The 15,361-nt window shown below is 35.5% G+C and overlaps 1 protein-coding gene across 1 annotated transcript in view; it reads right to left on the bottom strand.

Annotated features, from left to right (window-relative positions):
- Positions 1 to 352: 352 nt before the first annotated feature.
- Positions 353 to 15,361, bottom strand: part of RSPH1 (radial spoke head component 1) — a 48,795-nt gene continuing 33,786 nt past the window's right edge. The window contains exons 6-9 of the mRNA XM_074232599.1: positions 13,935 to 14,006; positions 5,459 to 5,618; positions 5,216 to 5,323; positions 353 to 480 (exon numbers count right to left, since the gene is read on the bottom strand). Coding sequence (XP_074088700.1) covers positions 446 to 480; positions 5,216 to 5,323; positions 5,459 to 5,618; positions 13,935 to 14,006 — 375 coding nt within the window. The 3' untranslated portion in view covers positions 353 to 445. The remainder of the gene's footprint in view (positions 481 to 5,215; positions 5,324 to 5,458; positions 5,619 to 13,934; positions 14,007 to 15,361) is intronic.

Raw genomic sequence — 15,361 nt, 5'->3', positions numbered from 1 at the left:
ATGAGAAGTACACAAAAACTTATGAATGCTGGTAGTAGAAAAACTCAGAATCTCAGGGTTACTCCTACAAGTGGCAGAAGTCAAATGTTCTGAGGACCTGACCTGTGAGTGCAAGAGAGAGCTAGGCAGGTAGCCCCACAGACTATACTGTTTCATGGGTAATGAGGGCAGGATTTGACATCATATCTTCTGATTCCAAGTTTGCTGCTATATCCTCCATACTAGGCTGCCTGGTAAAAAACAATCCAAGACTTTTCACTTTAAAGAATGTGCAAAATGAATTTCATAATCAATTGATCATTAAAGTATTTATTAATATATTTAAATCAATTTTACAAACTAGGTAAAATGAGATTGTAATAATACATATATTATATATAATATATATGTCCAATGCATACTCTCTTTTTCTGTTAGTCTGTTCATTTTAATCAGATGATGCTCTTCATCTTCTTTCTTCTTCCTCTTCCTCATTTATTGCTGAGAAACAAATACAAGTGAGATAGTTTAATTTTAAATAGTTTCAAATAACTAGAAAGTATTTCAGTGATTGTAAGTATGAAATAGTATATATTGTTTGAAAAGATAGAAAATGAATATACACACACACATTAGTTATGTTCTCAATGCCATCTAGTAAGAATAGTTTGAATTTCAATTCAATTCAAGAAATATTACACCACCACATACTAGGTAATGGTGACAAAGGCAAAAATAAACAATTCCTACCCATTAGGAAATTCAAATTTACCAAAAGAAAAAGTTCAAAGCAGAGAAGTACAAAATCACCTAAGAATCTGCATCTCCCTGCAATAATTGCAAAGGTACCTAGCATGTAGACTGGGCTAACTTTTTCCCTAAGAGACAGGGAAATTGTCTCTCAGAAGTCTCTATTAGTCCAGTGAACCAGAACACAAGACATTGACATGACTTTCCAGTCACTTAGGTAATAAAGAGGCCAGTACAGGGTCTGGGGGTACAGTACACAAGTCATATATGGCTTCAATCACCCAGGATAGGGCAAACTTAAGACACTAGAGTAGAAAGTAGCATTTTTTCCCCTTTGTTTCTCCACAACCTTCTCCACCATGATCTAAAAAACACATCAGGCCAAATTCTGATTAGAAAAGCTAAGAAAACGTCACAATGAGTATTTTTCCCATCCAAGGCAGCTTAAAAAACTGAAAAGTGTACAGACATTGGAGCAGGGACTGGTTAGGAACACAAACCAACTCTATCATCCATTACCCAGTTCCAAGGTCATAGTTCCAGGGAAAAGATCAACTGCAGTCATGATCACAAAGAACAAGGAATAAATTCAAAGAGCTTAGCTATGTGGCTCTGAACCCAAAGGGGTAGGGAGTGGGGTCAGTTCTAACTTTTAGTCCTGCACAAAAATTTACAGAAGAATAGACCAAACAACAAAAGTATACTGATTAGAAAAAAATATTTGCAGTAAATAAATCAGAAAAAAGTCTGACATCCTAAATCTATGATGATGTTTTGTTCTTCATTCTCAAAGAAGACCATGACATCAGAGAGGTGATGCCATAACAAACACATGAATTGGATTTGAGTGAGGGAGTGCTGTGCTCAGTCACCAGGCTCACTTTCTCCTCCAGAGTCATCTGTCCAGTGGCCAGATATGGATTAGGATGACTGGAGATAGTCCTGGATGAGAGGTAATCAGGGTTAAGTGACTTACCCAAGATAACACAACTAATATGTGTCTGTGGCTGAATTTGAACTCCTGAACTCCTGACTCCAAAGCCAGTGCTCTATCCACTGCACCACCTAGCTAACCCTTCCCATATCTATATATAAAATAGATGCATACCTACAATCTGAGTGTTAGCCTCTGATTTCTGATATGACAAGCTCAAGTGTAATCTTACAGGCTCTCAATAATAATATTTGTGGTTCATATCTCCACTCAAACTGGTTCATTTTGCGTCTCCATAGAGAGCCTTATTCATTTCGCTGCAAATATTCTAACAAAGGTACTAAACAAAGAACAAATCAGAAAAAAAAGTTGATCAATGCAATCAGAAAAGCCCTTCCCAGGGGTTTTTCCCTTTTCCTTCCTCAGTTGTAAGTACAACCTGCAAATTCATGGTACTATGAGTTCCTAGCTTATGAGAGGATCAATGAGTCTTGGGCAAAGGTTCACCATCTACCTACTCACCCCACTGTAGTTCTGCAAGGCTCATTTCATTTCAATGTCCCTAACTCTTTGTATAACCCTTACATAGAAATACATTCAGCCCTGTGATTTGTAACACCAGTAAGTTGGGTTTCTCAAAATGTTCTCTCAACACAGTTCTACATCCGTAGTTAAGCGCCCTAATCTTTTTCTCCAACATACTTGACTCCTCCAATTCTGTTGAAGGCATTATTATCTTCCCAATTATCTAGGTTTATAATCTTAGGATAACCTCAAATATTCCCTCTTCTTCATTGCCAAGCTTTATCCCTTACTTAAGACAGTTCTTTCATCTGTCCTCTTCTTTCCACTCTTCCAGCTATAACCCTAGTTCAAGCCTTCATCATTTTTCACACAGACTAGGTGTATAGCCTTCTAAATGATATCTCTGTCAATCACTAAGTGTTTATTACTCTGTGCTATTATACTGCTAAGTACAGAGATACAAAGAAATGCAAAAACATCCCTTGCTCTCACTCACGTGGGAAAGCAATGTGCAAACAACTATTTTCAAGCAAAATATAAATAAGGTAAACTGGAAGTAATCTTGAGAGATGGTGCTTGCATTAAAGAAAACCAGGAAAGGTTTTTGGTAGAAGGTGATGTTTTATCTAAGACCTGAAGTAGGTCAAGGAAGCCAGGAAATTGAAAAGAGGAGGGAGTGCATTCTAGGCATGGGAAGCGAGTGGTTGGTCTCTTCTTTAAGACTTTCTCCTTTCTTTTTTTTTTTACTTTCTTCTTTCTAATTCATCTTTCATGTAACTACCCAAATCCTATTCCTAAAACACAGTGGCCAAGTAGCTCCTTTGTCTAAAAACTTAAAAGATAAAATTCACACTCCTTATACTAGCATCTAATGGTACTCCATAATCTGGTTCCAACTTACTTGTTCAGATTTATTTGATATCATTTCCCTTCAAAAATGTTCTCTCTGAATCCTACAAGTCAGTCTGGTTCCTCTAAATATCTTCATGTTTTTGTGCCACCAGTTTTCCTGATCTGCTTCTTTTAGCTTCTGTTAGGAGTCTATTGGCACAAGGGTGTTTTTCTCTGCTGCAGAGAAGGATTTTAGCTCTCAGTGGGGAAGGAAAATTGGAAAAAATGAGTCTAGAGTGAAATGTACAGTTTCTTTGAGGGTATCAGCTATTATGAGGGACCACCAGGTTGTTTTCAGAAATGTAGCTGTCAACCAAGGGATAGTGCCTGAAGGTCACAAGAGAAGGGAAGTCATTCAAGTGGATGGAGCTAAAGGAACAATTATGAAGAAATGTACATTTTTTTTAGGAGAATAAGTGCTATCCCTTGACTCCCCTTTTTTTTTTCTGATGGATATGAATGACTTAATTTAAATTGTCATTCTCACAAATACATGCATTCCATTTATTGGGATGCCACCAGAGGCAAAAGACTCAGATACCTGCCTTGCTGGCCTAAGTTGGTTTGCCAAAGCTCCTAAGTTCTAGCTTCTGCCCCAACACTAACCTTGAGGTTGAAGGGATTTGTGGAACAAAAAGCCATCTCAAACAAAAAGACAAGAAGAAGAACCCATAAGAAACAAAAACCCAAGAGGATCTGTGTAGAGCAGCTGCAGAGAGGAACTCCATGAGCTGCCCAGGTGATGCTTACTAAAAGGACTATAATGATTCCTAAGTCCAAGATGAAAGAGAAGATGATAGCATGAACTATGAATTGGGAAATATCTTAACTGCTGTTCAATTATGAACTAAGAAAAGAGATCATGACACCTTTTCTTCTCTTCTCTCCAATCCACTTGCCTACCCCCTAGAAGCAAAATATATTATACACTATCTTTAAAATAATACTTTCTTTCAAAACTGGCAGTCTTAGGCAAAAAAGGAACTTTTACTTCTAAGACTTAAAATGTGATAAAACTTTTGGCCAAGAAAAAATCAAATGGTTTGCTCTATTTTACTTAATGCTCAAGTATGTAGATAAGATTAAAGGAATTCTTTCTCAAATGAGAAATTTGGTTTGGTTAAACTGAAGTTGATATCTGGAATTAGTTTACTGAGTAAAGTAAAGGGACTGCCATTAAAGAAGGTAGGACACCAGAAGCAGCCCTAGTAGGAAATAAAAATACTTACCCATTTCAGGAATGGTAATTTGGGGTTTCCCTATACCTATTCAAAGGTGAAGCTCTGAAAAGGGAGGAAAAGTGAGGAAAGACCATTCGCCCTCACCAAGCTGACAGGTTATAGTTGCACATTCCCAACTTGTCAGCTATATGATAGCAGCCTGGCAATCCTGTTTGTGCTTAATTTATTCATAAGCTCCTGCTAGTAGTCGGGTGTGCGAATGTATCCCTCAGTAAAATGTAGGGTTCCTAAGAACAAGGACTATTTCTCACGATGTCATTTTATTTCTAGGGTGTAGTTGAGCAACTAGCACATAGTGCTTTATTGATTGATAAAATAAGTGTTATTGCCACCACTCCCAGTTATTAATGTTGGTAATTGAGACTTTATTAGCTAGTTATATTAATGAACTCCATTAATTACAGTTGTTAAGTACATATTTTCTTTAAAATTTGCAGAAAGGGGAGGGGAGGGAGTGAGGGAGAAAAAATCACAACTCAAAATCTTCTGGAAATGAATACTAAAGTTTTCATGATATGTAAATGGGGAAAATATCATTTAAGAAATAAATGAAATAAAATAAAATAAATTTCAATTGTTTGATATTATATTGACAAAAAGAAATTCTGCTTGGTTGTGAAAGATATATATTAAAAATATCTCTCAGTTTAACTTTTCCACTAATAAAAGCTAAGATAAAAAGTTTGCCATTTATTTAAGCTTTGTCCAGATGAAAGTAAATTGAATTTCTTTTCATAAGGGTCAAAAGCGATCTAAAAAATGCAGTATAATATCTGTCAGATCTGTCACATTAAGATCATAAAATAAAGTACCTGTAGTGATAATAACTAGCATTGGTCTATTAAAATTATTTCCTCACCCTGATCCACATTATAATTTCTTATTTCAACTCTACCTTCCTCTCTGCTTTCTTCAATTTCTTCTCCCTGTTTCATTACTGTTTCAAGATCTTCTGCTTCTGAATAATCAGTAAGAGGCTGTATATCCTCGGGCATTTCACCCACTGAAATATAATGGAAGTATAATAGATATAAAATCAGATCATACTGCTCTTTATAATAAGCTATAGGCTTTTCATGAATTCCTGAGATGTTTGAAAACTGATTCCCTAACTTAATAATTTGGGTACACTAAATACCTTCTGAAGTAGCTTGTGGCTCTTCAGGCAGTTGTGGTTCAGCCAGTGGTGGTTCTTCAGCAGGAAATGGTTTCCAAAGTTCTAATGGGGTAATTTTTTGGGCTCTCCATTTTGGTATTATAACTGAAATGTCCTCTTCCTCTTCCTCTTCCACTCTTTCCTATTTTAAATAGAAATGTATGTATTATTTTGACTACAAAAGTATGAGATTTAGAAAAAAATAATAGCTCTTTCCTCCCTACTGCCCAATAAAATAAAGACAAGTCCTTACTGAAATAAATAACTTATTTGGCAGTCATAAGTTTCCTTTTAGAGAGGAAACTAAAATGGTTAAATTTTAGATGGTTTATCTCATGAGATTTTATGACAGTAATGATTAATGAGGCCACAAAGTTTAGATAATCCTAAGAAAAGGGTACAGGAAAAGGAAGATCATAAGGGAAACTTTCAAAAAATATTACTTTTTATAAATGATCATATTTTAATTCTAGAACATTCTGCTTGAATATGGCAGAAGAATATTTATGAAAAGTAAAGCTGTAATAAAAATTAAATATAAAAATATAGAGTTACAAAAACTCATTATTTTTCATTTCTTTGGTTTTACAACTCTAAAGTTTATCCCCTCACGGTCATCAGATTAGAAAAGACAAAAGAAAATGGAAATTGTTCGAGAGGATGCACACTTGACAGAGCTATGAAACTCCATTCTTTCTGAAAGCAACTTGGAATGATATTCAAAAATTCCTGTCCTGCATACCCTTTGATTTAGTTCTACTAACAGTTCAGAATGATGGTGGTGGTGGGGGGGAAATAGGTTGTACACAGCCTTTGACTTAGGTATCATTGACTTAGTTACCTCATAGAAGATCAAAAGATGGAGGAAAAAGACAAATAGGTACAAACATTATGTACAGCAGCACTTTTTTTAAAAAATAAGGAACATTCTCTGTTAATTGGAGAATGAAAATAAATTATGTCAGATAAATGTAGAGAAAAAATTACAGTAAAAATGACAAAATGGATAGAATTCAGGTAAACAGAAAGACAAGTATGAATTGATTCAGGGTGAAATGAGTATTACTAGGAGAACATAATTACAATGGTATAAAGAAAATATCTTTGAAAGATTTAAGGAGTATAATCAATGCAATGACTAACTACAACTCCAAAGCACAAAACATGTTACCTAGTTTCTAATGACATTGCTGATGTAAGGATTTGTATTTCCTGATGGGAATTATTTGAAACAAGGGAAGGCACACCCTATACTAAGATAAGAATAGACTATACCAAGATAAGGACAAAATGGGTATGTGATTTCAGGGTGGGAAAAAGGTTATACTATGAGCAAATTAGGAAAAAACAAGGAATAGTTTAACTGTCAAATCAAAGAAATAGGGAAGAATTTTGCGACCAAACAAGGCTAGAGAGCATTATGAAATGCAAAATGGATCATTTTGATTATATTAAATTAAAAAGGATTTGCCCAAGGGTGTGGAGCCAAGATGGCAACAAGAAAGGATCCTGTCTTAGGCACTCTCTGATAAAACTCATAAACTAAGGACTCTAACTAAATTCTGGAGAGACAGAACCCACAAAGGGACCCAGTGAGGCAGTTCTCCTACTCAAGGTAACCTGGAAAAGAGCAGAAAGGCTCTGCTCCCTGAGGTTGGAGGGGCCGCCTGCCAGAGGGGTGGCCTGTCAGAGTGAAAGAACTTCAGCCTCCCGGAGGCAGCCCCAGGGCGCTGGGAGCCACGGCTCACAGCAGCGGGGGAGTCTCCTGAGCTACACCCCTGGGGAGCATGGGGCACAAAGTGGGGGAACAGCAGGAGGGGGGACCTCTGCCAGAGCAAGCACGTGAAGCCCAGAGTGAAGCCTAGCCCTCAGAGCATGCAGGGAGCAGCCAGCACAGCCAAGTTCCAGGAACAGAAGCAGGCAGAGCTGTTAAGAAGGAGCCCCCAGGGCATGAGCCCATTGAACCTAGGGAGGGAAGTGGAGAGAGAGAGAGACTGCAGAGCTCTGTCCTCTGCCCCTGGAACAGGACTCTGGGGCTCTGACCACATTCAGATCCTGATAGCAGTCTAGGCCCCGCCCCCCCAATAGAACAGCAGGGGCCCCCTCCACCTCAGCCCTGTGGCAGAGGGGGGCGCTTATGGTCATTCACAGACCAGGAGGGAGGACAGAGCCTCATACACTGAGACCCTTGTGGGAGTGTCCCAAAAGCTCAGGAAGCACCCCAAAAAACAGGCTTAGACTGGGAAAATGAGCAAGCAGAGAAAAAAAGAGGAATACCATTGAGAAATATTTTGCAAATGAGCCCAAGAAGGATGAAAATACTCAGTCTGAAGATTAGGAAGCACAAGCTCCTGCATCTAAAGACTTCAAGAAAAACAGAAATTGGGCTCAGGCTATGACAGAGCTCAAAAAAGACTTTGAAAATCAATGGGAAAAGAAATGAGAGAGAGGCAGGAAAAACATGAAAATGAAGTCAGCAGCCTAGTCCAGGAAATACAAAAAAATGCTGAAGAAAATAGCATGCTAAAAACCAGCTTAGGTCAAATGGATAAAACAGTTCAAAAAGTTATGGAGGAGAAGAAAGCTTTAGAAAGCAAAACTGGCCAGATGGAAAGAGATAAGAAAACTCTCTGAGGAGAACAAATTCTTCAGAAAAAGAATAGAATTCAGGGAGATTGATGAATTTGCCAGAAATCAGGAATCAATACTTCAAAACAAAAAAAAAAGAAAAATTAGAAGAAAATATGAAATATCTCATTGACAAAACAACTGATATGGAAAACAGACTTAGGAAAGATAATTTAAAAATTATTGGAATACCTGAAAGTCACGATCAGGAAAAGAGCCTTGACATCATTTTCAAAGAATTGCTACAGGAAAATTGCCCTGATATTCTAGAAGCAGAGGGCAAAATAGAAATGGAGAGAATCCACCCATCCCCCCCCTAGAAAGACATCCCAAAAAACCAACCCCTAGGAATAATGTAGCCAAGTTCCAGAACTCCCAAGTCAAAGAGAAAATATTACAAGCAGCCAGAAGGACACAGTTCAAATATCGTGGAGCTGCAGTCAGGATCACACAGGACTTAGCAGCAACTACATTGCAAGCTCATAGGGCTTGGAATATAATATACCGGAAGGCAAAAGAGCTTAGAATGCAGCCAAGAATGAACTACCCGCAAGGCTGAATGTCCTGATAATACTCATATGAACCATCTCAGTTAATAGAGCAGGTAGAGAGAGCTTTTACAGTTGAAGCACAGGAGAAAGCTGAATTGGAAGATAAAATATGGTATAAAAATGGAGTCAATAGAAAAAAAGGGAAATAGAATGGGAGAAAGGAAAAAGGAGAGGGGGAATAGGCCAGGATATTTCATATAATAAGATTTTTCTTTATTACAATGAACTATTGCAATGATATGGAAGGGGGGAAGGCAAGGGGGAATGAGGGAAACTTTGTTCTCATCAGAGGTGGTTAGGAGAGGAAACAGCATATATACTTAATGGGGTATAGGCATCTGGAGTAAGGAGGAGAGAGCAGGGACAGGGGGAAGGGTGGGTGTGAGTGATGGAGGAGAGGATGGACCATGGGGGGAGAGTGGTCAGATATAACACATTTTCTTTTTTACTTCTTGCAAGGGGCTGGGATTGGATGGCCTGTCCGGGACCATAGGGCAAGGTGGATGCTGGGCCTGAGGGGTGATAGGGGGGCTTGGGGTCTCTTGGCCCCAGGGCCAGGGAGCTGTCTGCTGCACCACTCAGCTACCCTACAGAAGAGTCAGTGAAAGGAGAGAGAAAATATAGTACATAGTAGTGGAGAAATAAGAAAGGAGGGAGTTGCGATCAGCAATGGCAATGGTGGAAAAATAGGGAAGTAACTTTTGCCATGGACTTATCATAAAGAATGTGATCCACCCACAACAGAGTTGTTGGTGTTGGAACAAAGACTCAAGCACATTTTTTTTTATTTTTTTGAGATTTTTAAAAAAATTATTTATTTAGAATTTTACAATTTACACATTATTATTATTATTATTATTATTATTATTATTATTATTATTATTATTATTATTATTTGGGGGGTGCAGGGCAAATGGGGCTGGGTGGCCTGCCTGGGGCCTCATAGCAGAGTGATCCTTGGGTGTCTGAAGCCGGATTTGGACCCAGGTGCTCCTGGTTCAAGGGCCAATGCTCTGTCCACCACCCAGCCACCCCTACTATTATTACTATTTTATTTTATTTTGGGTCTTTTTTTTTTTTTTTGGTTTTTGCAGGGCAGTGGGGTTTCAGTGGCTTGCATGTCACACAGCTGGGTGATTGTTGGGTGTACAGGGCCAGATGTGGGCTCGGATGCTCATGGCTCCAGGGCTGGTGCTCCATCCATTGCTCCACCTGGCCATACCTACAATTATTACTATTATTTTTTTAATTTTAATTTTTTTCTCTCTCCTTTACTTTATCGCTCAAGCAAGTCCATATTTATGGGGGGGAGCGGGTATTTCATTTACTCTTAAACAAGAATATTTTACTAATGTAAAAAAACATTATTTGTACAAAATGAGAATAAATATTAAATTAAAAAAAAAGGATTTGCCCAAACATAACCAATGAAACCAGAATTAGAAAGAAAGCAGAAAGCTGGAAAATAATTTTTATACCAAGTGTCTCTAATAAAGTTCTCAAATATACAATGAATTGATTTATAAGAATATGAGCCATTTACCAAATGACAAATGGCCAAAAGATATGAATAGACAGTTTTCAGATAAAGAAATCAAGGTTATCTAGTCATGTGAAAAAACTTCTCTAAATCACTACTGATTAGAAAAATGCAACTCTGAAGTATCACCTCACACCTATAGATTGGTTAACAGGACAGAAAAGGAAAATGATAAAATATTGAAAGAAATGTGGGAAAATTGGGACACTAATGCATTGTTGGTGAAGTTATGAATTGATCCAATGATTTAGGAGAGCAATTTGGAACTATGCTGAAGTGCAACCAAACTGTGCATACCCTTTGATCCAGTGAACACATAACCAGGTCTATTTCCAAAGAAATCATTAAAAGGGGGAAAGATCCTCTATCTACAAAAATATTTATAACAACTCTTTTTGTGGTGCCAAAGAATTGGAAATTGAAGGATGCCCATTAATTGGACAAGTTGTGATCACAACAAATTGTGATTTTTGAATATCATTAAATACTATTGTTCTATAAGACAAGATGAGCAGGATGATTTAGAATTTACTTATATGAACTGAGAAGTCTTACATGAACTGAAGCTGAATGAAGTGAATAGAATCAGAACATTGTACACAGTAATAGCAACGGTGTGATCAACTATGATTGACTTAGATCTTCTCAGCAATACAATGATCTAAGATAATTATAAAAAAACTCATGATGGAAAATGCTGTCCACATCCAGACAAAGAACTGATGGAGTCTGAATAGAGATCAAAGCAAACTGTTTTCACTTTCTTTGTTGGGTTTTTTTTGGGGGTTTTCCCTTTTGTTCTATTTCTTCTTTCACAACATGACTAATGTGGAAATGTTTTACATGATTCTACATATATCAAATTGATAGCTATCTTGGTGGAGGGTAGAGAAAGAAAGAAAAAAATTCATAACTCAAAACATTATTTAAAAACTGAATAATGGAAAAAATAAAGGAGCATTTTTTTTAAATTGGAAAGGGTCTTTCCTTTGACCATTTTTCAATTCTAGAAAAATAACAATAAATATCTAGAATTTAATACTTTAAGTTTCCAAACCAATTCTACAAATATTTTTTCCTCAGAACAATCATAGGAGTTTTCTGCATTTCACAGATGAGGAAACTGTGGCAGACACAGGTTAAGGCACTTGCCCAGGTTCCCAAGGCTAATATGACTCTGGGGTTGGATTCTAACTTAGGTTTTCCTGACCCCAGAATGGCTCTGATAAATTTGAATGAATTAGTTCCTTCTATTTCTTGGGAATGAGACTTTTATCAAAGAAACTTGTTGCAAAGATTATTTCCCAGTTAACTATGTTCCTTATCATTTTAATTATATTGATTTTGTTTAGGGAAAACATGTTAGTTTTATGTAATTAACATCTGTGATTTTTCTCTAAGCCTTTTTTAAGTCATGAAATTTTCAAGTCATGGAGAGGAAGGCTAATTTTTTTCTTTTAATTTTTTTTGATAAAAATTTAACTTTGTAAAAAGAAGTAAATGTTGGTCTAGACCTAATTTCTGTCAGACCAGTTTTTCCAGTAGTTTTTGTCAAATGAATACCAACAGAAGTAGCTGAGGTATTTGGGATTTCAAACTATTTTGTTAGTTTGCTTCTATATGTTTTATGCCTTATCTATTCCATATATCAACCTCACTATTTTTTAAACAGGTACTACATCATTTTGATGACTCTATATTTTGTAGTATGGTTTGAGACCTGGTACTTCTAGGTTCCCATCCTACACATTTTTTTTACATTATTCTTCTTGAGATATCTTATTTCTCTAAATGACTTTCATTATTATTTTTCATGATTTCAAAGTAATCCTTTGATAGTTTAATTGATATAGCATTAGACAAGCAATTAATTTAGGTAATATTGTCATGATTACTATATTCAATTGCTCTATACATGAAAATTAATATTTCTTCAATTATTCATATCTGTCTTTATTCATGTAGAGTATAATGTGGTTGAATTTACATAATTCCTGTGTGTTAACTGGTGATTGAGCACAGCACCCCCCTCACTGAAATTCAATTCACATGCTTGTCATGGCATCACCTCCTTGATGAAGGATAAACATTGTTATTATTATTTTATATAGAAATATGAATGACTGAAATGATTTGTTTTGTATGCTGAGATTATTTCTATTAATTTTAGTGATTTTTCTAATCTCTAGATAAACTATCTGAAAAAAAGAATAACTGTTTTCTCTTTTGTTGTTTAATTATTAGTCATGCCTGACTATTTGTGACCCCATTTTAGTTTTTCTTGACAAAGATACTGGAGTGATTTGCCATTTTCTTCTCCAGATTATTTTATAAATAAGGAAACTGAGGCAAACAAAGTTAAGTGATTTGCCCAGGGTCACACAGTCTCTGAGGCCAGATTTGAACTCAAGTTCTCCTGACTCCAGAGTTGGTACTCTATCCACTGAGCCATCTAGTTGCCTGGTTTATCCTTGCCTATATTTATTCCTTTAATTTCTCTTATATCTTTTTGCTGTATCCAACATTTTTAGTCATATTTCAATAGTAGGACTGTGATAAAACTAATATCTCTCAGCATTTTCTTCAAAATGAGGTAAACCCAGGATTTTCCTCTTTTATTGTTTTGACAGGTATTCACTTTCCCCAAAAGATGAAAAATTTGCCCCAGGGACTTGATTTTCCAGGTTTCTCTGATAAAATTTCCTGGTCACCTGAGAGCATAAAAGACTAATCAGATATTAGCCTTCTTGGACTAGGAGGATGCCCAAGATCATGGAAGTCACTATACCTTACTCTCCTAAAGCATGTCCATGAGAAGGTGGGAGAAGTCAATTGTGGCAAATACCTCCTTTATTTTTATTTCATATCCTTATTTTGTTGGGGCAAAATAAATATCCTTTTCAATTACTGTTTGATGATCTAAATGTGTCTCATTTTTTCAAAAAAAACCTATCCAGAACTATGAGAAAGTACTGGCATTAGGGTCTGACTGTAAAAATGTGTCAATAATAAACATTTTTGCTTTATCCCTCATCTTTACTGAAAAGACTTCTAAGTTTATTTCCCCTGTAAATATCACTTTTCTTGTTGTAATGTAGAAAGAGTTAGTGATTGAATAAATCAATTTAGTTCCATCAGTTAAATAAAAAAATCAAAAGGTTGCAAAAGTTATCAACATGGTCCCAAGATATGACATATAAATTACATAGATATGAACTATATGAAATATAGTATGCATATAACATATACACCTGGCAAATTTAACTCTTAAAAATGCAATATTAGTTGGATATTTTAATTTTTGTCTGCATAACTCTGTCTAATGTTTACTAGTATGAAAAATGAAAGGGTGTTTTGCTATGTCATCATTCAAACTCTTGAAATAATCAGTACCAATATAGAGAGCAATAATAATGTAATAGCACTGAAAATTTCACTTGAATCTTCAAAGACTTAACACAAAAACTTTCCCTGATAAATATTAATTGTTTAATTTTTACATACCAAGACAGGTTGGACTTAACAATATACAATAGGCATGACAAACTTTAATTTGTTAATATCATAGGTATTTTAATATTTCTCTTTCTGAACACAAATAAAACTAAAAAGTTGGCTATTTCCCAAAGTTATCTTTAGTTTTTTAATCATACCACTTCTGATTTTATAACAGCAATATAACTAGATGTTCCATACTATCTATAAATGTACTATTAATTACATCCCACTTACAACTTACCATATCAGGAAGTTTATATTCACCATGCTGCTCACATCCAATATCAAAAATATACTTTCCGATGCCAAATGGCTACGTGAAAAAGAAATAAAATGTTCCTTCCAATTATAATGGTTCAGTTTACAATACAAATAGAGTATACTTTATAATATTTTTTTACCTAGATCTGTCATTTCTTTAGAGCAGAAACTCCCTCAAACAATGCAAATCAATTGTCTTTAACTTGTAGTCTTAGAATTGCCTGACTCACCAAAAAATTAAGTGACTTAACCATGTTCATGCAGTCAGTTGTGTAAAAGGCAGGACTTGAGTCCTGGACATCCTTATTACAAATCTAATCTTCTCTATCCTTTATATCTCACTTTATATCCCAGAACATTCAATAGCACAACTTCAACAATCTGGAAGGGGTGGCTAGGTGGTGTAGTGGATAAAACTCCGGCCTTGGAGTCAGGAGTACCTGGCTTCAAATCCAGTCTCAGACACTTAATAATTACCTAGCTGTGTGGCCTTGGGCAAGTCACGTTAACCCCATTTGCCTTACAAAAAAAACCCCCTAAAATAAATAAATAAAATGAACAATCTGGAATAATTTGGGGAGCGACAATCTTAATTATTGGCTAATTTTATGAATTAATGATTGTTGCAAAGCAGAGCTCCTTATTAAATGAATAGATAAGACTAATTTGCTTTCACTCTAAGAAGATTTCAAAACATAGCTTTATCAAGTAAGCAAGATATTTACTAAGTAATCTTGACATTATTAATTTTCTTAGCATATTTTTTCTGTAACTGACTGCAAAGTTCAGATTTATCCCAATCAAATGACCATAATTTCATTCCAAGAGCTTCAGAATTAAGAGGTTTTTATCTATTTTATAAAATTTTTTTAAAAAATTAAAAAATACAAAATGACATCTGTATTTTAAGATACTTGAAGGGGAATAGGATAAAAAATGATACAATATAAGTATTTTTTATTAAACATTATGCAAATAATAATAGCACTTGTCTTCCAAGGTCTTTGTGAGAATATAATGAAATATTTATTAAGTACTTTACAAACCTTCAAGTGTTATTTATTATGTTATAGTCACTTAATAGACTTAATCTTTCTTATTTTCCAAGTCAGGAAGGGAATTTGACACAAATTATCTGTAAAGAATTTTATCTGAATTTTCATGAGACCTAAATAGACAGGTCATCCCTAAGAGTATCTAAATGTGAAACTAGATGGAGAAAAATAGACAAAAAAATTATAAAAGATTGGTCAATATGTTTATCAACCCTTTCTTTATCAATAACAATAAAGATAAATTGGAGGTTCCTATTGGTGAAAGCCATAATGTGGACCCTGTAAGCAGTAAATGCCATGATTAAGGTGGGTTTATATCAGTGAAAGTCATAAAAATAATAATAATAGCAAG

Source organism: Macrotis lagotis, chromosome 1 (assembly GCF_037893015.1).
Source record: "Macrotis lagotis isolate mMagLag1 chromosome 1, bilby.v1.9.chrom.fasta, whole genome shotgun sequence".
In the NCBI taxonomy this organism is placed as follows: domain Eukaryota; kingdom Metazoa; phylum Chordata; class Mammalia; order Peramelemorphia; family Peramelidae; genus Macrotis; species Macrotis lagotis.
This window is presented reverse-complemented; position numbering and strand designations above follow the sequence as displayed.